The sequence below is a fragment of the Ahaetulla prasina genome, chromosome 7 (genome assembly GCF_028640845.1).
Source record: "Ahaetulla prasina isolate Xishuangbanna chromosome 7, ASM2864084v1, whole genome shotgun sequence".
Classification (NCBI taxonomy): domain Eukaryota; kingdom Metazoa; phylum Chordata; class Lepidosauria; order Squamata; family Colubridae; genus Ahaetulla; species Ahaetulla prasina.
The window spans coordinates 39965337-39989122 of record NC_080545.1 but is presented as its reverse complement, the minus strand read 5'-3'; the positions used below and the strand labels follow the sequence as shown (position 1 = coordinate 39989122).

The 23786-nt window shown below is 41.6% G+C and overlaps 1 protein-coding gene across 2 annotated transcripts in view; it reads left to right on the top strand.

Annotated features, from left to right (window-relative positions):
- Positions 1-23786, top strand: part of NELL2 (neural EGFL like 2) — a 551557-nt gene that overhangs the window by 522020 nt on the left and 5751 nt on the right. For both annotated transcript variants that reach the window (XM_058191222.1, XM_058191220.1), the window contains 3 exons: positions 4025-4218; positions 14448-14624; positions 15682-15906. In XM_058191222.1, coding sequence (XP_058047205.1) covers positions 4025-4218; positions 14448-14624; positions 15682-15906 — 596 coding nt within the window. The remainder of the gene's footprint in view (positions 1-4024; positions 4219-14447; positions 14625-15681; positions 15907-23786) is intronic.

Below are 23786 nucleotides of genomic sequence, written 5' to 3'. Positions count from 1 at the left end.
TTTCATCTTCTTCAGCACCAGTGGTTGGGGCATAGACTTGGACTACTGTGATATTTAATGGTTTGCCTTAGATTCGAACTAAGGGGCCGTGATAGCTCAGGCTGTAAGGAGCCTGTTATTAGAACACAGCAGCCTGCAATTACTGCAGGTTCAAGCCCGGCCCAAGGTTGACATAAGGTAGGTAAAATGAGGACCCAGATTGTTGGGGGGGCAATAAGTTGACTTTGTAAATATACAAATAGAATGAGACTGTAAGCCGTCCTGAGTCTTCGGAGAAGGGCGGGATATAAATGTAAATAATAAAAAAAAAAGAACTGAGATCATTCTGTCATTTTGGGGATTGTATTCCAGTATTGCTTTTCCTACTCTTTTATTGATTATGAAGGCTACTTCATTTCTTCTGAGGGATTCTTGCCCACAGTATACCTGATGGTCATCTGAATTAAATTCGCCCATTCCTGTTCACTTTAGTTCGCTGATTCCTAAGATGTCGATGTTCAGTCTTGTCATCTCTTGTTTGACCACGTCCAGCTTGCCTTGATTCATGGATCTTATATTCCAGGTTCCTATGGAGAAAAAATCTTTACAGCATCGGACTTTCCTTTCACCATCAGATACATCCACAGCTGAGCATCCTTTTGGCTTTGGCCCAGTTGCTTCATTCTTTCTGGCGCTACTAGTACTAGCCCTCCACTCTTCCCCAGTAACATATTGGACATCTTCCGACCTGAGGGGCTCATCTTCTGGTGTCATATCTTTTTTCCTTTTTGTACTGTCCATGGGGTTTTCATGGCAAAGATACTGGAGTGGGTTGCGATTTCCTTCTCCAGTGGATTACGTTTTGTCAGAACTCTCTGCTATGACCTGTCCGCAATCTGTTTTGTATTGTTCTCCATATTGATCTATATGGGCCCAGACTTGGCTGAGGATGTAAGCCAGTTTGATAGGCTTAGCATCAAATGTGGTTCTAAACTGAAGTGGTGGTGGCCTTGTAGGTGTAATGGCCATGGCAGTGGACAGTGGGGCAGGGACCTGCTGTTGTGCTATGGCAGGCAGTGGGGCGAATGCCACCTGTGGAGCTGGAACCTGCGGTGGAGCTGCTGCTGGCTGTTGGATTGCAGCTAGTGGTGGGACTGGAGCATGCTGCTATGCCAGCTGTGGAGCTGCAGGAGGGGAGGAACTCCAGCCAGCTGCTGGATTGGCCCCCACTGCTGTGCTGGGACCGTTTGGGGCAAATTGGGCCCATGGGGATCCCAGAAAGAATGGAGTGGAAGGTGCTGGCATCCACTGGCACTGGACCCACCCCTGGCCAAGATAGAATCCCCACCCTGGGGGGATATATTCCGCAGGGGGTAGCATGAAAGCAGGTTGGTGAGGGGGGGCAGCTGGTGGGGGTGGTGGTCCCCATGCTGGCTGCATCTGCTGTCTCCCCACTGCTGCTTAGCCCTGTTATGATGATCTGATCCTTCGGTCCTCCTTAGCTGTGTGGAAAGTTACAGGTGCCCCCTCCCAGTTCTGCTGGCAGGTCCTGGATCAGGAAAAGTGAATGTAGGCTGTGTTAAGCTCCATTTCACTTGAGGAGGTTGGGACCATGGGTCATAACTTCCCACTTCGAGCTCCTCAAAACACTCCAGAAGCCCGGTCAGAGACTGGCTTTGAGACAGAGGCAACAAATTCCAGTCTCAGGAATTTCTGCACCCCAATTCAGTCCCCTCCTCTCTCCTTTCTGGCTCATGGGGTGACTTCAGTGGGCTGGAGGTGGCTCGCTATTCAGGCGGTCTTTCTTCTGCCCCCATTTCGGGAGTTGGATCAGACTGACAACTTTTCCAGGAATCTGACTCCTTGGGTTGAGCGCCTAGCTTTTGGGTTGCCTCTGCAACTTCAAGGGCTCACAACATCTCTTCAGAAGGGGAATAACAGGTCTCGATGAGTCCTTCAGCATTGATCCTCATGGCTCCCTCAGTGATCTCTTCTTTCTCCTCCATCTTCACTGAGTCTTTGTGCCTCCCAAGGCTTAGATCAGTGCTGGGGCTCAGCACCCTGGGCAGCCCCCTTTTGGGGTGCTGCTTTTGGTTTAGGGATTCAGGTTAATGTCAGCATTCCAGAATGACCCAACTCCAATTAAAAACTCCAAGACAATCTTTATCTCAAAATCTTCATTTAGTGGAATACGTGTACTGGCACATCCGGGAAAACCCAAATCTGAGGGTTCCGGGTTTTCCCTCAATAAATCAAAACCCCATATCTAGCCCCTGCACCCATCAGCCCATCAAATGGCCCAATCATTATCTGTCCCAACTTGAGACATCTCTGCAACCACTCCTCCTCCGGATGCAGAAGAACCATGACCTTGACTGAAAAGAAGAATGCTATTATTTCTATCTAAAATCACTCTATCAAATCCCCCCTCCTACTTTCCCAAGCACAAGAAGGTGGCAGCATGGAAGCTTCCAAGGTTAATATGGCTTCCAAAGCTGACAGGACTGAAATGTCATGGGAGTGAAAATAATTACATATGGCACATAAAGCAATAATTGGCTAAAGTTTGAGTAAAGTTTGGTTCTTCACATCTTTGAAAACAAAGTGTACAATGGTATTTAAAACTTTGTGAACCCTTTTGTATGTTTCACAGTAGTTTTAAAACAAGATAAATAGAACTCAGTAAAACATTGATTTATCAAAATTCTGTAGCCTTTAAATGATATACTCCCAATCTTCTAAAACACTATAGATGATTTTTAAAAAGGGGTTCTTTACATTCCTGCAACTTCCTAAAACCGTGATGGCAAACTTGTGGCATGCATTCTCAAAGTGGCACGTGGAGCCATGTTGCCTGGCAAGTGCGGCGGCACCTGTTCCTCTTCCAGGTTTCTGGTGCACATGTGTGCACAACGATCAGCTGGCCTTTGTGCTTGCATCAGAGCTAGTCTTCCATTTTCTGGCGTGAGCATGTGTGCTGGCCAGCTGATCAGTGCGTGCACATGTGTGAAAGTAACCTGAGGACGTGTGCATGTGTGCCAGAAACTGGAAGTACATTTTCCAGTGTGTGATTGGCAGCTGATCGGCGCATGCACATGCGCAGCAATAATCTGAAGACTTGCCAGCAGTTAAAGAAGAAGAAACCACAGTAAAGAAGGAGAAACCTGAAGAAACTGCAAGTATATTCTCCAGGGTGTGCATGCCCCTGGGTAACTCCTATTCCTGATCTTGGCCCAGATGAGTGAAGCATATGTGCAAAGCATGCGCATGTGCGCAAAGTGTTCCCTTTTTAGCATTTGGTGCCACACACGCATGCTCTCTTTTCGGCACTTGCTGCCAAAAAGGTTCATCATCACTGTCCTAAAATAAGCAGTATGATGTGTGTGTATACTATTTCTACAGAGATATATTTTCATTGCTGCCAAGAAATTTTGTTGCTTCTAATTAAAGTAGGATAATATATTTGAAGTGTAAAATGCATTCAAAATGGTAAATTATACATACTTTTGATACTTTCTAATGAATAAATATGAACATTGAATTTTATTGATACATAGCACTTTCTTATTTCTAACAAGCATTTATATAAAAGTTTAGAGCCGCTAATTCTTTGCAAAAGATGTTTGGAAAAACATTCTTGGTTTTCTTTTTCTTTTTTTACCTACTTGAATTTGTCAGCTTTTGAACCTTTTGAAATATTTAAGTAAAACAACATGTGACTGATATTGCATTGTATAGAAGACCATCATCTTTGATTGCCTTCTGCTGCACAATACTAAACAAATATAGAATCTCCTACCACACAATTTTTATTCTGATAAAATGAAACATACTGTGCTACTTTCATGTATTTTAATTGCTCTTATAATCAACTATAAAATAGTTTTTTTGCTATAAATTAGTTAGTTTTTTTAAATAGTAAATTAATTTATTATTAATTAGTAAATTCCAAAGTATGGAATTCAGCCTTTTGACTGAAAATTACTGAGGTTTCTTTTATTGACCAGTTGCAGATACTGATTGATGCCTCTGCCTCTTTCTACAGATATTGATGAATGTGGAACTGGGAGGCACAGCTGTGCCAATGACACAATTTGTTTTAATTTGGATGGAGGCTATGACTGTCGATGCCCTCATGGAAAGAACTGCACAGGAGACTGTATCCATGAAGGGATAATCAAACACAATGGACAAATCTGGGTGCTGGAAAATGATAGATGCTCCGTTTGCTCTTGCCAAGTGAGTTGGGAGATCCTCTGGGAATGTGAGAAACAGCTGAAGAGAAATAAGAAAGAGCTGAAAACAGATTTTTTTGGGGGGAGGGGTTTGAGGTGCTACATGAGAGATATTCACTGATTAACATTAACAGAATTATAATTTATAGCATAACTAGGACATTATGAAGAAGAAGAATTCAATCTTCTTCAATCAAACATTCAATCAAGTACCCATCACCCTACCATCCATTCAAACAACCATCCAAGCAGCCATCCAAGCAGCCATTTAACCAACCATCCAACCAACCATCCAAACAGCCATCCAAACAGCCATCCAAAAAGCCATTCAAACTGCCACCCAACCAGCCATCCAAACAACCATCCATCCAACCAGCCAAACTACCAGCCAACCATCTATTCAACCATCTGTTGTACACAATCCCCAACCTACTAACATCCAAAACTAGGTATGCACGCCCCTTACCTCTTCAACACCAATCACTACAGATCTCAAATGCAAATTGATAAATGCAAGAAGCATTGTTAACAAATTACCTGAATTTATCCTCTTGTTAAACAGTGGCACATTTGATATCAATTTTGTTTGTGAAACATGGCTGAACTCATCCCTTCCTGACTCCATTATCTCAAACAAAGAATATCAAGTCTATCGATCAGATCGTGAAAACCGAAGAGGTGGTGGAGTGGCTATCTTTTACAAAAAGTCACTGAATCTAAAAAATATCCAAGTAGCACATAAACTTTCTCTTCCTGAAACTATTGTATGCGATCCAGCCCTTAACACTACTCTTCGATTCTTACTATGCTACAGAGCCCCTGACTATGACATTACCCATGCAAATATGCTAACCTCAATGCTAACATGGGCTACCACTCTTGCCCATATCCTCTCATCTTCCTGGATGCCCTAAATCTACCTCTCATTAACTGGATAACTAATGAATGTTCAACTGACCCAATCCATACTACACTATACGACGCTGTTACAAATCTAGGTCTCGAACAACTTGTAACCAACAATACAAGACTTAACAACTGCCTTGATCTCATCTTCTGCAACAACCCAAATTCAATTTACGGACTACAAATTAAAGAACCTTTTTCCAACAGTGACCACTGCATGATTGATTTTCGTCTCAATATACGTCCATACTTAAATCATCATAACAATAGTATTCCCAACTACAACTTCAAAAAAGCCAATTACGACCTTATAAACAACGATATTTCATTTCTGGACTGGCAAAATCTGTTTGCAACCTGCATAACCGCTGAAGACCACTATAGAGTCTTCCTACTTGAAATCAATAGAGTCATTAAACTATATGTACCACAAATGACTACCATGATCAGGAAAAGCAAACTACCCATATCAATAAAAAAGCTTCAATCAAAAAAAAAATCCCTCTGGAAAAGAAACAAAAAAGGCTATGTTGCAAATTTCAAAAACCGCTACAGAAATATATGCAACCAAATAAAAACTGAATGCACAAATTACCATACCAAGCAAGGAGAGAACCTTCTGCGCACAAATTCCAATCGTGCCTTTTATAATTTTGTTAACAATAAACGTAAAGACTCAAGATCCATCCCACCACTAAAAGATTCTAACAACAAAGAATGCAATGACAAAACAGTTAAAGCAAACCTCTTCAACATTTTATTTGGCTCAGTTTTTGTTAACTCCGATAACACACATCCGACATTCCACAAACGTACCAGCAATGATTATGATGACTTAACTCATATAGATTTCACAGAAGATAATGTTGGAAAAGCTCTTCATAACTTAAAACCATTGCTATCTATTGGACCCGATGGACTATGTGCATACTTCTTAAAAAAACTTTCCATTAATATAGCAGAACCCCTAAGCATTATCTTTGATAAAGCCTTCACTACCAGTTCCCTTCCCAAACTTTGGTCACTAGCCACAGTCATCCCTATCTTCAAAAAAGGAGACCCCAGCTTAGTCGGAAATTACAGACCGATCTCCCTTTGCTGCGTCACCTGCAAAGTCATGGAATCAATCATCAACCAATCCATTACCTCACACTTAGAAACTAACAACCTACTCTCCAATAAACAATTTGGTTTCCGGAAAAAATTATCATGTAACTTACACCTTCTCCACTGTAAAAACATATGGACTACAAATCTTGATCAAGGCAAAACAATAGATGCAATCTATTGCTTTTGACTCAATAGTACACGATAAACTTCTCCTAAAACTAAAATCCTATGGCATCTCAGGACCCCTTCATAAATGGATATCTGCTTTTCTGTCTAACAGACAAGTGGTCAAAATTGGCAATGCTCTATCAAATCCTGTTCCTGTCAAGAGTGGCGTCCCTCAAGACAGCGTCCTTGGACCAACACTCTTTACACTATACATTAATGATCTTTGCGACCATATCTCAAGTAATTGTGTTCTCTTTGCTGACGATGTCAAACTATTTAACACCACAGACAATACATCTATCATTCAAAAAGACCTTGATCATCTAACCGCTTGGTCTAAAACTTGGCAACTCCAAATCTCAACCAGCAAATGCTCAGTCTTGCATATAGGAAAAAAGAACCCAAACACTAAGTACATACTAGATGGACATTACCTTACAGATGACCCCCATCCCGTTAAAGACCTTGGAGTTTTCATGTCAAATGATCTAAGTGCCAAAGCCCACTGCAACTACATAGAAAAAAAAGCTCTAAGAGTTGTAAACCTAATCTTGCATAGCTTCTTTTCCAAAAACACTACACTACTAACCAGAGCATATAAAACATTTGCTAGACCAATTCTAGAATACAGCTCGCCTGTTTGGAACCCTCACCACATCTCTGACATCAATACAATTGAACGTGTCCAGAAATATTTTACAAGAAGAGTTCTCCATTCCTCTGAAAACAACAAAATACCTTATCCCACCAGACTTGAAATCCTAGGCTTAGAAAACTTGGAACTCCGTCGCCTTCGACAAGACCTAAGTTTAACTCATAGAATCATCTATTGTAATGTCCTTCCTGTTAAAGACTACTTCAGCTTTAATTGCAATAATACCAGAGCAACTAATAGATTTAAACTTAATGTAAACCGCTTTAATCTAGATTGCAGAAAATATGACTTCTGTAACAGAATCATCAGTGCTTGGAATACTTTACCTGACTCTGTGGTCTCTTCCCATAATCCTAAAAGCTTTAACCAAAAACTCTCTACTATTGACCTCACCCCATTCCTAAGAGGACCATAAGGGGCGTGCATAAGCGCACAAACGTGCCTACCATTCCTGTCCTATTGTTTTTCTTTTCTTCTGCCTGTTTATGCTTATACCTCCTTATATTTACTCATATATGTGTTTATATATTATATAATCTTTTTGTATGATACCTACATATATTGTTACGACAAAATAAATAAATAAATAAAATAAATAAATAAATAAATAGAATGGTCTACCTAATGTAATGCTCCATCTGATTACCTGGGGATAATCACTGTTATTTTTTTTCAGTTGTAAATAATATTGTCTTTAGGTCTTCCTTATTATAAATTACATATGTTGAACTTCCGGCAGTGATCTCATCGTGGAGCAGGGCAACGGAACGGATCTCTGTCCCTAAACCCTGAAAAATCTTCGCTAAGAGCCCACTTTTAGGGCACTATTGATCTTGGAGGGATCGATAAACTAAAGAGGAAGCTCCGTAGGCACTGGGGATGGAAAGCAACCACCCGAGCAGCCAGGAGCAGCACTCTTAAACTGGCGAAGAGGAAGTCAGTCTTTATGGCCGGCCTGGAACGATGAATACTGCACAAGTGGGAAGGAAAGAGTGAAAAGCAACAGCTACGTTCAACAGAGGAAAACCCCCAGAAGAAGATTAGAGGCGTGTGATAAAGAGAAGGCGCGGAAGAAAAAAAAAAGGCAGAGAGTGACACAGCATGTCTGGGAAGGCAGCTAAAATGAAGTAAACTGCAGATCAGAGAGATAAAAGAGACAGAGAACAGTGCACAGCAGTTTGGAGCCCAGATTGAAATCCAGAAATTGCAATGATTGGTGAGTGAGAGACTTAAAGATAAATAAAAGGAAATGAAGAGAATTTGAAAACATAAATAAGGACTGATTTGAACTAAAGATTTAAATTTGAACCGGAAAATAGAGACTAAAAGTACTGGCTAATGTCATATAATTTGGCAAGACAAACGATTTGTGAAATTTGAACTTTGATGGACAAATACTTCTGTAAAATGGAATAGTGGATTGATTGGACTTAAAAACAAAAAGAAGAGAAGAAGAAGAAGAAGAAATAAGAGGAGCCGTCTGGTGGATTTGTGGATATATTAAAAACTGAGTTTGAAGAGGAAATTGGAAATAAGATTGGTATAATATTGCAACACCTTGGATTAAAAAAGGAGTACAGATGATAAACTGAATGGACTGAATGAATTATTGAACTGAATTAAGTCGATTATTGGATTAACTGGAATAATACTGGATTTACATTGACAACTTTATATAGTTATATCAAAGTTGAATAAAGAAATATTGTTAAAAGTAATTTAAGAAATTAAGAGGAGTATAAAAAAATAGAACTGTATAAATATATGTATTACATAGAGTGATTAAGAATTATATATATAAGTCAGGGGTGAAATCTAAAAATTTTCCCTACCGGTTCTGTGGGCGTGGCTTAATTGGTGGGTGTGGCTTGGTGGTCAGATGGCTTGGTGGGCGTGGCCAATAACAATAAATAATAAAAATAATAAACAAAGTTTAGAAAAACAATAAGAGGTACCAAAAACCAACTTTCACACTTTACACACACACAACACAACTGCCTCACACACAATGTAAAAGCAGCTGCACTTCACACTTCACACAGCCATAAAAAGCTCAAAAACCAACTTTCACACTTTACACACACACAAAACTAACACACGCACACACACACAATATGCCACATACAGCTTTCTGAGATTTTGTGTGTTTGTGTAGTTAGAGTGAAACACTACAGAAACACACCAAATCTCAGAAAGCTGCACAAATATTTTATTTTATTTTATTTTATTTTATTTTATTTTATTTTATTTTATTTTATTTATTTTTTTATTTTATTTTAGACTTCAAATCCCAGAGTTCCTCAATCAGCAAAGCCAGCCAGTTGATCACCAAGGAAATAGATTAGCAGAATAGATTGATTCTGTCTGGGCTGAAACTGAAACTACTTTCCAGCTGGAAAGGGAGCCATGCGTTCCTCAGTAATCAGATAAGTGCCTTAGAGTTAGAATCTCTACTTTTACTTGTAGAAAACATGTTTTCTACAAGTAAGAGTACAAGTAAGGTTCTGCTGTTTTTTACTTTTAAAGGCCTGTTTCTGCTGAAGCAAAACCGGCTTTTAAAAGTTAAAAAAAACAACCTCTGCAGATGGTGCGGCTCAGCAGAGGCAGGGGGTGGGGCCAGGGATTTTTGCTACCGGTCCTCCGAACCAGCAGCCATTATCGCTACCGGATCGCGCGATCCCCTCCAATCCGGGAGCATTTCACCCCTGATATAAGTATAATATACATAAGAAAGTGTTACAAGTGTGGGAGAAGACTGTAAAAATAAGATATATTTGTGTATTTAAATATAGAATACCCTGTGTGAAAAATACCTAAAAAAGAGAACACCTAGATATACCTTCTCATATGAGAAGGTGGGAGAACTTGGTCCAAATGATAAACATGGCAACTAAAGTATGTAAAAAAAGAGCGACAATCTCTTCACCTACTACAGCTTCACCTACGACTGCACATAGCAAAGATAAATCTGATCTGAGGGCCCAAGGCAGGGGTGGGGGGTGGCGGTTATTATCAAAGAAGGTTTGGAACCGAGGGAGGTCACTGTCCCGCAGATAACCGGATGTGAGTCTCTCCTTGTGAAGTGAGGTCAGGGGATGCAGGTGGGCTTGCTGGTCACGTACCTGGCTCCCTGCTGCGTGGCAGCAGCCTTGCCCGAGCTGCTGGAGGTGATAGCTGGGACGGCAGTTGATACCCCAGACTTATGGTTATGGGGGATTTCAATCTGCTGTCGGTTGGCGAATCATTGGCAGCAGCTCGGGAGTTCATGGCTTCCATGACGGCCTTGGACCTGACCCAGTTAGTTAATGGTCCCACTCACAACGAGGGAAACATCCTGGATCTGATTTTTGTCTCGGGACAGTGGCAGAATGATCTAGAATTAGGGGACCTAGTTATTAATCCCTTGTCATGTCAGATCATTTCCTCCTTCGACTCGACTTCAGAACCACCAACCCCACCGCAGGGAGACGGAACTGACTCGTTGGTTCTGTCCCAGGCGCCTGATGGACCCGGAGAGGTTTCTGACAGAGCTTGGGCCACTTCCTGAGGACCTAGCTCACGGCTCGGTGGAAGAACTTGTCGCCACCTGGGAAAGGTCGGGGGGGTGGGCTTTGGACCGAGTCGTGCCTTTGCAGCCTCTGACCCGGTGCCGATCTCGACTAGCTCCTTGGTACTCCGAGGAGCTGAGAGAGATGAAGCGCCAGAAAAGACACCTAGAGAGTGATTGGAGGGCCAGTCGTTCTGAATCTGATCGGACACTAGTTAGGACTCATATTCAGACCTATCTAGTGGCGATAAGAGTGGCAAAACATGAGTATTTTTCCACTCTTATCGCATCGGCAGATAACCGCCCAGCCGCTCTGTTTAGAGTGACCCGCTCCCTACTACATCAGGGGGCGCGGGAGGACACCTTGCAGGGACGTGCTGAGGACTTTGGTCAATATCTGCATGATAAAATCGCTCAGATTCGGGATGGGCTGGACTCTGATGGGATAGATTCAGGTGGGATGACGGAGGCTGGTCTTGAGGATGTTATCTGGGATGAGTTTGAGTCTGTAGCTCCCAAGGACATGGACAGGATACTAGGGAGGCTGAAGGCGACCACATGTTTATTGGACCCGTGTCCCTCCTGGCTGTTACTGGCCACACAGGAGGTTACACGAGGCTGGCTATAGGGAATTGTTAACGCTTCTATGAGGGAGGGTGTCTTCCCGTCCGCCTTGAAAGAGGCGGTGGTGAGGCCCCTTCTTAAGAAGCCTTCCCTGGATCCAGCTATTTTATCGAATTATCGTCCGGTCTCCAACCTTCGCTTTGTGGCGAAGGTTGTTGAGAGTGTGGTGGCAGGACAGCTTCCCCGGTACCTGGATGAAACTGTCTATCTAAACCCGTTCCAGTCCGGTTTCCGACTTGGGTACAGCACGGAGACGGCTTTGGTCGCGTTGGTAGATGATCTCTGGAGGGCTCGGGATAGGGATTGTTCCTCTGTCCTGGTCCTATTAGACCTCTCAGCAGCTTTTGATACCATCGACCATGGTATCCTGCTGTGATGGCTGGAGGGATTGGGAGTGGGGGGCACATTTTCCGGTGGTTCTCCTCCTATCTCTCTGACCGGACGCAGACGGTGTTGGCAGGGGGGCAGAGGTCGACCGCAAGGCACCTCACGTGTGGGGTGCCTCAGGGGTCGATTCTCTCGCCTCTCCTTTTCAACATCTATATGAAGCCGCTGGGTGAGATCATCCGTGGTTTTGGGGTGCAATATCATCAGTACGCTGATGATACTCAGCTGTACATTTCCACCCTGGACTACCCCAATGAGGCTGTTGACGTGATGTCCCAGTGTTTGGAGGCTGTGCGTGTTTGGATGGGGAGAAACGGGTTCCAACTCAATCCCTCCAAGACCGAGTGGCTGTGGATGCTGGCGTCCCGGTACAGTCAGCTGGTTCCATCGCTGACTGTTGGAGCCGAGTCATTGGCCCCTAGGGAGAGGATCCGCAACTTGGGCGTTCTCCTGGATGCTCGGCTGTCGTTAGAAGACCATATGATGGCCGTCGCCAGGGGAGCTTTTTATAAGGTACATCTGATACACCAGTTGCGCCCCTTCATAGACCGGGATTTCTTGTGCACCGTCACTCATGCCCTCGTCACTTCCTGCCTGGACTACTGTAACTCTCTCTACATGGGGTTCCCCTTGAAGGGCACCCGGAGGCTCCAACTGGTCCAGAATGCGGCTGCGTGGGTGAGAGGGAGCTCCTCGTGGCTCCCATATAAGACCTCTCCTGCGCAGGCTGCACTGGTTACCGGTGGTCTTCCGGGTGCAATTCAAGGTGTTGGTAACCATCTGTAGAGCGCTCCATGGATCGGGACCGGGTTATTTACGGGACCACCTGCTGCCACCAATAGCCTCCCACAGACCTGTGCGCTCCCACAGAGAGGGTCTCCTCAGGGTGCCGTCAGCCAAACAATGCCGGCTGGCGACCCCCAGGGGGAGAGCCTTCTCTGTGGGGGCACCCACCCTCTGGAATGAGCTTCCTCTGGGGTTACGATTACTCCCCAACCTCCGGACCTTCCGTCGCGAGCTCAAGACTTTTTTATTCCATCGTGCAGGGTTGGCCTAAGTTACTATTGTTTTAAATGGGCTTTATTATTGTTTTAGCATAATTTTTAATTGATATTAGCCAAATAGAATTAGTTTTTCATACTGTATTTTAAGTCTGTTTATAAATTATGTTTTATTGGCTGTAAACCGCCCTGAGTCCTTCAGGAGAAGGGCAGTACAGAAATTTAATAAATGAAATGAAATGAAATGATCCAGTAATGAACATGCAAAGCATGCAAACAATGTTACAAACATTACAGGAAATAATGAATAAAACTCAAGAAGCAATAGCCAACAACCATGAAGAAACAAAAATGCTACACAAAGAATTAAAGACTGATATTGGTGAAATGAAGGAGGAAATTAAAAACATCGAAGATAAAATTGATGATATTCAACAAGTAATGCTAGTAAATGATCAAAGAATTCAAAAAGTGGAATCTAAAGTAGAGCAAGTTGACAATAAAATAGAAAAGATGGAGCAGAAAGCCCTACAATTAAATAGGGAGTTAACTGAGTCAATTGCATATCTGGAAATAGAAAAAGCTTCATTATTTTTAAGATTCCAAAATATCCCAAAAGAAAAGGAGGAAGACTTGGGAGAGAAAATGGCAGTGATACTATCAGAAGCCTTAGGAAAAGACAAACTAGCAATAAGAAGAGAATTGGACCAAATTTATCGAGTATACACAAAATACTCAATAAAACATAGAAAGGCGAGAGAGGTACATATAAGGTTTATTAAGAGAGCAACGCAAGATGAAATATACAAACAAACAAGACAGGAACCTATAATATACAAAGGTAAAGAAATTATATTATTAAAACAAATACCACGTAGAATAAGGGACCAGAGACAACAATACCAATTTCTCACAACACAATTAAGAAGATACAAGGTCAGGTTTAGATAGTTAATACCGGAAGGCATACTCATAACATGGCAGGCAAAAAAATATAAGGTAGACACAATTGGAAAAGTGCAGGAGTTTTTTGAACAACACTTTGCAAAGGAAGAACATGAAAGTGAGGAGGAACTTGAGAGCAGGAGTCAGGACAAAGAGACACTAGTGGAAATAGAACAAGAAAGAGAAACTCAAAAGAGACAAGAAAAAGAAAAAGAGTGGATAGAAAGAGAAAGAGAAGGAGGAAGGCGAGTAAGAGAGACAAGAAACCCAAAAAAGATAGAACAAATAAAAAAAGAGAGAGGCAAATAAGGTGTTTTTAGTAAATATTAATGATTTAAAAATATCAAGAAAGAGAGCTCAAATCCTCAACAAATTTAAAAAACTAGAAACAGATGTGATATGGTTACAGGAGGTTCACACCAAAAAGGATTACAGAAAATTGCTAGAAAACGTAAACTTAGGGAAGTGGCTAGAAATGAGAAATATCAGATGATGGAAAAAGGCAAAAAGCTTATATATGCATGTATATGAAAGAAAATGAATAGTCAGAAGGATAGATAGGATAGAAGATAAAAAGAAATAAGAGACAAAAAAAGAGTTTAATTAAATGAAATGAAAGAGGGAACAAGGATGTAAACATGAGAGGAATAAGGAAACAAAGCTGATGTAAAGTAGGAACATAGTTTCTATGTTAATGTATGTTATGTCAATGTATGTTATGCATTGTTCTTTTTTGTTAAAAAATAAAAAAAATCTTATAAGTTACATATGTTTTTAAAAGTCTTTAACTTTAATGCTTAGTGCGGCAAACTACTGCAAAATGGTTTTTTCTTTATTTTTTCATGTCATAATAATGTAACATGACATTTTACTATCTCTTACAATGGCAGACTGGCTATGTAATGTGCCGACGGATGGTTTGTGACTGTGAAAATCCCACTGTTGATTTATTTTGCTGCCCTGAATGTGATCCAAGACTGAGTAGTCAATGTTTACATCAAAGTGGGGAAATTGTATACAATAGTGGGGATATATGGGATCAAAACTGTCAACAGTGCCGATGTTTGGTAAGTCTTCCCAATATTTTATTTATTTATTCATTTATTTACTTTTTGTTCTCAAATGGACTCTGGCACAATTAAAGTGATATTTATTATTTATATATAATATAAATTATATATTTATTAATTTATAGTACATTAGTTTCAGTTGTATTTTTATATAATTGACTTTTATATTTATCAAATAATCTTGACTAAAATTTCAGATAAGTGACAAGTACACACCGTAGTAGCAAATAGATATCATGAATCTTGGCAGCAAAGCAATGTATTAATCATGGTTGAAAGAAAAAAAAACAAAATAGCTAAAATATACTGCAAATAATTGACTTAAAGTTTATTTACAGCATACAGAGAAAAGTTATCCAAGACAATGGGCAATTCAGATCAAGTTAGGCATAATTGAGGCCTACGATTTTAATAAGTAAAGCAGTAAAACATTAATAATTTCAATAAAGCAATGGTTTCTGAAATGGACCTTTAATTGTTTAATATTGATTGTTCAGTTTCAGCACTTGCAAACACATAAATATCACAAATGAACAATGGATAGGATACGCTAGAATACTAAACAATTTATTTTTAGTCAAAAATAAGTTCTATGGGTATCAGTAGGACTGTTACTGATGGAAAATCACAACCGAATAGTATCACATAGTAGATTTGAACGTAGATTCTAAATCTAAACATAGATTTCCAGTTTATTGCATGAAGCCTGATATAAGCCTGATTCTAAGCTCAATATAAATATTATGATGTCCTGATCTAATTCAAATATACAATATTCTCTGTGGAAGTAAAATTGGCTCAAAACAAGTGCCTTTTGGCACAATATGAAAAAGTTGTATATATAATCCCTATTGTTCCTGGAAGTCTCATTAATAACTTGTGACTGTTCTTAGCACATAGCCCATGACATCATTGCTTTCAACATTTCATGGATTAGCAAACAATAACAATGATTTTATTCATATATAGGGTACATACAATACATACATACATACTTAGATATATACATATTATTACAACATACATCATAACTTTTGATCTGCTTTTTTAATAGCAGGGAGAGGTTGACTGCTGGCCTTTGTCTTGTCCTAAGATGGACTGTGAATTCAGCATACTCCCTGAGAATGAGTGTTGCCCACATTGTATCATTGATCCTTGTCAAGCAGACACCATTAAAAATGATATCACCAAGACTTGTCTGGATGAAACTAATGTAGTCCGATTCACTGGATCATCCTGGATCAAGCATGGCACAGAATGCACTCTTTGCCAATGCAAGGTATGGAAAAGTAGAACTTTCTTTAGCTGGTTTTATAAAATGTAGTAACATTTGCATCTTTGTTCTAGGTTCTTACAGCTGAAATAGATGGCATTCCAGTTTTATTAAAATCAAAATAATGTTTACATGCATCACTCTTATTTATGGCAGACATTGCATGACTTTGCAGGTGAAAATAGCAAATATATATCTTTTATTGAAATATATTGATTCTGTTCAGATAAATTACTCAGAAATATCAAATTATTTTCCAGGATATGTAAACTATAATTTAACCTTCCCCCTTCCCCTCTTGCTCAATTTTCTGTGAAAACAAACAACTTGTCAGAGAAAATCAGTGTTTTGATGATGACAACCTTTTTATATTTCAGAAAATCAGAAAGGGAAATACTACCATTGTTTCCTTCAGAAAATAGAATCCATGTGATAATTTTGATCTGGTATTCCAAAAGAAATGTTAACATAGAAGTGAAGAACTTACAGAATTCTAGTAGTTTTTAAAAATGCATAAGCTAAGAGGAAACTGGAATAAAATTGTTTTTCACTTATAGATAAACACATGAGATAAAATATGTTTTGTATAATTCTTTAGGAAATAAAATGAGTGGTGATTCTTGAAACTAGCATGGAACAATACAATAATTTTTAAAAATCACATGACGACGGGAAAATACACAAAACCTTTGAAGGTATAATTAAAACTGCATGGTAGGTCCTAATAAACTCCAATAACAAGTAGTCAAAACCATAAAATGTACACTGGGCAAGCTAGTTCTGGATAAACATAAAATAGATGCAATCAAGATAAAACTAAAACCATTATAAAATTACTGTATTGTGTAGACAATATACTAGTCAATTCTAGGCCCCTAGAAAATAAAAATATCTATTCTGAATGTCAAGATTTTCCTTTTTGCTTCTTAATATAATTGCTGTAGTCTTTTTGGATATGATATCGGGGAAATAAGTATTATAAAAATACCTTGCATCTGCAACAAAGAATCATATGATACATCTGTAACTAAATGAACACTACAGATTTTTATCCAACCTAATTTATTTTCATTTGTCCAATTTTTCTTCTACTATTCATAGAATTGATTTCTATGAACAAAACTATCACTGTTCAAGGCAGTCCTATTTAGGTATAAATCATGATGCTTATCATTTTGAAAAGATGATTCTTTTCATTTCCCCCTCCCCCCCCAAAAAAATTGGAATATTTTCAAGAACCAACTTTTAGGGATTGTTCGCATCAGAAAGAAGGGTTAGTTATTACTTACGGGACCGCCTGCTGTTACCTTGTGCCTCCCACCGACCCGTACGCTCACACAGAGAGGGCCTTCTCAGGGTGCCGTCCGCCAAGCAATGTCGGCTGGCGGCCCCCAGGGGAAGGGCCTTCTCTGTTGGAGCTCCTACGCTCTGGAATGAACTTCCCCCCGGTTTACGTCAATTGCCTGATCTTCGGACCTTTCGGCGTGAGCTGAAAACGCACCTATTTATTCAAGCGGGACTGGATTGAAATTTTATTGGGGTATTTATGTTTTAAGATTTTAAATGGTTTTAAAATTTCGGCCACATTATAATATTTCTTTTTAACCTCTTTTTAATGTTTATATATTGAATTTTTACTTGTCTGTACACCGCCCTGAGTCCTCCGGGAGAAGGGCGGTATAAAAATCGAAATAAATAAATAAATAAATAAATTATTCATTATTCAACCAAGTACCCATCACCCTACCATCCATTCAACCAACCATCCAACCATCCAACCCACCATCCATTCAACCAACCATCCAACCAGCCATCCAAACAGCCATTCAACCAGCCATCCAAACAGCCATCCAACAATCCACCCAAACAGCCATCCAAACAGCCATCCATCCAACCAGCCAAACTACCATCCAACCAGCCACCCACCCAACCATTCAACCAAACATCTCAATACAAAACATCCAACCACCCATCCAACCATCTATTCAACCACCTATTGTGCACAACCCCCAACCTATAAACATCCAAAACTAGGTATGCACGCCCCTTACCTCTACAACACCAATTACTACAGATCTCAAATGCAAATTGATAAATGCATTTGTTAACAAATTACCTGAATTTATCCTCTTGTTAAACAGTGGTACATTAGATATTATTTTTGTTTGTGAAACATGGCTGAACTCATCCCTTCCTGACTCCATTATCTCAAACAAAGAATACCAAGTTTATCGATCAGATCGTGAAAACCGAAGAGGTGGTGGAGTGGCTATCTTTTACAAAAAGTCACTGAATCTAAAAAATATCCAAGTTGCACAAAAACTTTCTCTTCCTGAAACTATTGTATGTGACCTATCCCTCAACACTACTCTTCGATTCTTACTATGCTACAAGGTCCCTGACTATTACATTACCCATGCAAACATGCTAACCTCACTGCTAACCTGGGCTATCTCTTGCCCATATCCTCTCATCTTCCTGGGTGACCTAAATCTACCTCTCATAAACTGGATAACTAATGAATGTACAACCGATCCAATCCATACTACACTATACAACGCTGTTACAAACCTAGGTCTTGAACAACTTGTAACTAACAACACAAGACTCAACAACTGCCTTGATCTCATCTTCTGCAACAACTCCAACTCAATTTATGGACTACAAATTAAACAACCTTTTTCCAACAGTGACCACTGCATGATTGATTTTCGTCTCAATATACGTCCATACTTAAATCGTAATAACAATAGTATTCCCAGCTACAACTTCAAAAAAGCCAACTACGATCTTATAAACAACGATTTTTCATTTCTGGACTGGCAAAATCTGTTTGCAACCTGCACAACCACTGAAGACCACTATAGAGTTTTCCTACTTGAAATCAATAAAGTCATTAAACTATATGTACCACAAATGACCACCATGACCAGGAAAAGCAAACTACCCATATCAATAAAAAAGCTTCAATCAAAAAAAAATCCCTCTGGAAAAGAAACAAAAAAGGCTGTGTAGCAAATTTCAAAAACCGCTACAAAAATATATGCAACCAAATAAAAACTGAATGCACAAATTATCATACCAAGCAAGAAGAGAACCTTTGGAATGCACAAATTCCAAATTCCAATCGTGCCTTTTATAATTTTGTGAACAATAAACTTAAAGACTCAAGATCCATCCCACCACTAAAAGATTCTAACAACAAAGAATACAATGACGAAACAGTTAAAGCTAACCTCTTCAACAGTTTCTTTGGCTGAGTTTTTGTTAACAGCAATAACACATATCCGACATTCCATAAACGCACTAGAACTGAATATGATGACTTAACCCATATAGATTTCACAGAAGAAAACGTTGAAAAAGCTCTTCATAATTTGAAACCATCACTATCTATTGGACCCGATGGACTATGTGCAAACTTATTAAAAAACCTTTCCACTAATATAGCAGAACCCCTAAGCATAATCTTTGACAAAGCTTTCACAACCAGTTCCCTTCCCAAACTTTGGTCACTAGCCACAGTCATCCCTATCTTCAAAAAAGGAGACCCCAGCTTAGTTGAAAATTACAGACCGATCTCTCTGTGCTGCGTCAACTGCAAAGTCATGGAATCAATCATCAACCAATCCATTACCTCACACTTAGAAACTAACAACCTACTCTCCAATAAACAATTTGGTTTCAGGAAAAAATTATCATGCAACTTACAACAAGAGTCTAGAGCCGAGGGAGACCACCGTACCTCAGATTGCCGGGTGTGAATCCCTCTTTGTGAGGTGGGGTCATAGGTGTCAGATGGGCTTGCTGGTCACGTACCTGGCTCCTTGCTGCGTGACAGCCGCCCTGCCCGAGCTCCTGGAGGTGCTTGCTGGGGTGGCAGTGGAGACCCCCAGACTTTTAGTCATGGGGGACTTTAACTTGCCATCTGCTGGCTCGTCATCGACAGTAGCTCAGGAGTTCATGGCTTCCATGACGGCCCTGGACTTGACTCAAGTAGTGGATGGCCCCACTCACATCGGGGGAGGCACACTGGACCTGATTTTTATCTCTGGTCGGTGGTTGAAGGATCTGGACTTGAGAGATATAGTCACGGAACCTTTGTCATGGTCAGATCACTCGCTCCTTCGCCTAGACCTTCTGACCGCTACCCAACACCGCAGGGAGACGGAACCATTACGTTGGTACCGTCCCAGGCGCCTGATGGACCCGGAGAGGTTCCGGACGGAGCTTGGGCCACTTCCTGATGGTCTGGCTCACGGCACGGCAGAGGAACTAGCCGCAGCCTGGGAACGGGCTGCGGCTGGGGCTTTAGACCGTGTCGTGCCTCTGCGGCCTCTGACCTGGCGCAGATCCCAACCGGCTCCTTGGTTCTCCGAGGAGCTGAGGGGATGAAACGGAGAAGACGCCTAGAGAGTTCTTGGAGGTCCAGCCGCTCAGAGGCTGATCGGACACTAGTTAGATCCTATACTAGGACCTACCTAGTGGCACTGAGGAAGCGAGGCGTTGCTCGCCTCCTCCCTCATTGCGTCGGCAGATAACCGCCCAGCCGCCCTGTTTGGGTGACCGCTCCAGCCTTCACCAGGGGCGGGATGACCCGATGCAGGCACGTGCTGAGGAGTTTAACGGTTATCTATACGATAAAATCGTTCAGCTTCGGGACGGTCTGGACCAAAATTGTGGCGATTCGGACGGGGCGTCTGAGGGCGGTCTTGGTGATATTGTCTGGGATGAGTTTGACCCTGTGGCTCCCGAGGACATGGACAGGTTGCTGGGTAGACTGAATGCCACCACGTGTTTACTGGACCCGTGCCTCCTGGCTGGTGCTGGCCACTCAGGAGGTGACACGAGGCTGGCTCCAGGCGATTACAAGTGCTTCCTTGTTGGAGGGAGTCTTTCCCGCCGCCTTGAAAGAGGCGGTGGTGAGGCCCCTCCTCAAGAAGCCTTCCCTGGACCCGGCTATTTTAGGTAATTATCGTCCGGTCTCCAACCTTCGCTTCGCGGCGAAGGTTGTAGAGAGTATGGTGGCATATCAGTTTCCCCTCCACCTGGAGGAAACTGTCTATCTAGACCCGTTCCAGTCCGGCTTCCGGCCCGGTTACAGCACTGAGACGGCTTTGGTCGCGTTGGTGGATGATCTCTGGAGGGCCAGGGATAGGGGTTGTTCCTCTGCCCTGGTCCTATTAGACCTCTCAGCGGCTTTTGATACCATCGACCATGGTATCCTGCTGCGCCGGTTGGGGGGACTGGGAGTGAGAGGCACCGTTTATCGGTGGTTCTCCTCCTATCTCTCCGACCGGTCGCAGACGGTGTTGACGGGGGGGCAGAGGTCGACTTCGCGGCACCTCACTTGTGGGGTGCCGCAGGGGTCAATTCTCTCCCCCCTTCTGTTCAACATCTATATGAAGCCGCTGGGTGAGATCATCAGTGGCTTCGGTGTGAGGTACCAGCTGTACGCTGATGACACCCAGCTGTACTTTTCCACACCGGGCCACCCCAACGAAGCTATCGAAGTGCTGTCCCGGTGTTTGGAAGCCGTACGGGTCTGGATGGGGAGAAACAGGCTCAAGCTCAATCCCTCCAAGACGGAGTGGCTGTGGATGCCGGCATCCCGGTACAGTCAGCTGAGTCCACGGCTGACTGTTGGGAGCAGTCATTGGCCCGATGGAGAGGGTGCGCAACTTGGGCGTTCTCCTGGATGAGCGGCTGTCTTTTGAAGACCACCTGGCGGCCGTCTCCAGGAGAGCTTTCCACCAGGTTCGCCTGGTGCGCCAGTTGCGCCTTTCTGAACCGGGATGCCTTATGCACAGTCACTCACGCCTCGTGACGTCTCGTCTGGATTACTGCAATGCTCTCTACATGGGGCTCCCTTGAGGGGCATCCGGAGGCTTCAGTTAGTCAGAATGCGGCTGCGCGGGTGATAGAGGAGCCCTCGTGGCTCCCGCGTGACACCTATCCTGCGCAGACTGCACTGGCTACCTGTGGCCTTCCGGGTGCGCTTCAAGGTTCTGGTGAACGTCTTCAAAGCACTCCATGGCATAGGGCCGGGCTATTTACGGGACCGCCTACTGCTACCGAATACCTCCCACCGACCCATGCGCTCTCACAGAGAGGGACTCCTCAGGGTGCCGTCGGCGCGACAGTGTCGTCTGGCGACGCCCAGGGGAAGGGCTTTCTCTGTGGGGGCTCCCGCCCTCTGGAACGAACTCCCCCCGGGACTCCGTCAACTTCCGGACCTCCGAACCTTTCGTCGCAAGCTTAAAACGCATTTATTCATCTGCGCAGGACTGGGTTAGTTTTTTTTAATTTATGGGTTTTAATTGGGGGTTTTAAATGGGGTTTTAAATTGTATCTAAATTTTTAGGCCGTTATTGAATCAGTTTTTTATATAGTTTTTAATTTGTATTCTATGTATTGTGTTTTTTATTGGCTGTGAACCGCCCTGAGTCCTTCGGGAGAAGGGCGGTATACAAATATAATAAATAAATAAATAAATAAATAAAACTTCTTCACTGTAAAAACATATGAACGACAAATCTCGATCAAGGCAAAACAATAGATGCAATCTACATAGACTTCTGCAAAGCTTTTGACTCAGTAGTACACGATAAACTTCTCCTAAAACTAAAATCCTATGGCATTTCAGGACCCCTTCACAAATGGATATCTGCATTTCTGTCCAACAGACAACAAGTGGTCAAAATTGGCAATGCTCTATCAAATCCTGTTCCTGTCGTTCCTCAAGGCAGCGTCCTTGGACCAACACTCTTCATACTATACATTAATGATCTTTGTGACCATATCTCAAGTAATTGTGTTCTCTTTGCTGACGATGTCAAACTATTTAACACCACAGACAATGCATCTATCATCCAAAAAGACCTTGATCATCTAACCGCTTGGTCTAAAACTTGGCAACTCCAGATCTCAACCAGCAAATGCTCAGTCTTACATATTGGAAAAAAGAACCCAAACACTAAGTACATACTTGATGGACATTACCTTACAGATGACCCCACCCCGTTAAAGACCTTGGAGTTTTCATGTCAAATGATCTAAGTGTCAAAGCCCACTGTAACTACATAGCAAAAAAAGCTCTAAGAGTTGTAAACCTAATCCTGCGTAGCTTCTTTTCCAAAAACACTGCACTACTAACCAGAGCATATAAAACATTTGCTAGACCAATTCTAGAATACAGCTCACCTGTTTGGAACCCTCACCATATCTCTGACATCAATACAATTGAGCGAGTCCAGAAATATTTTACAAGAAGAGTTCTCCACTCCTCTGAAAACAACAGAATACCTTATCCCACCAGACTTGAAATCCTAGGCTTAGAAAACTTGGAACTCCGTCGCCTTCAACAAGACCTAAGTTTAACTCATAGAATCATCTATTGTAATGTCCTTCCTGTTAAAGACTACTTCAGCTTTAATTGCAACAATACAAGAGCAACCAACAGATTTAAACTTAATGTTAACCGCTTTAATCTAGATTACAGAAAATATGACTTCTGTAACAGAATCATCAGTGCTTGGAATACTTTACCTGACTCTGTGGTCTCTTCCCATAATCCTAAAAGCTTCAACCAAAAACTTTCTACTATTGACCTCACCCCATTCCTAAGAGGACCATAAGAGGTGTGCATAAGCGCACAAACGTGCCTACCGTTCCTGTCCTATTGTTGTTGTTTTTTCTTTTCTTTTCTTCTTCCTATATATATATTGGTGCTTATACCTCCTAATATTTACTCATATATATGTTTATATACTATATAATCCTTTTTATATGATGTTGTGACAAAAATAAATAAATAAAAATAAAATAAAATAAATAAATTTCTCTCTCTGCTTTTGGATTTTCCATTATTTCTTAAAATTTGTAGA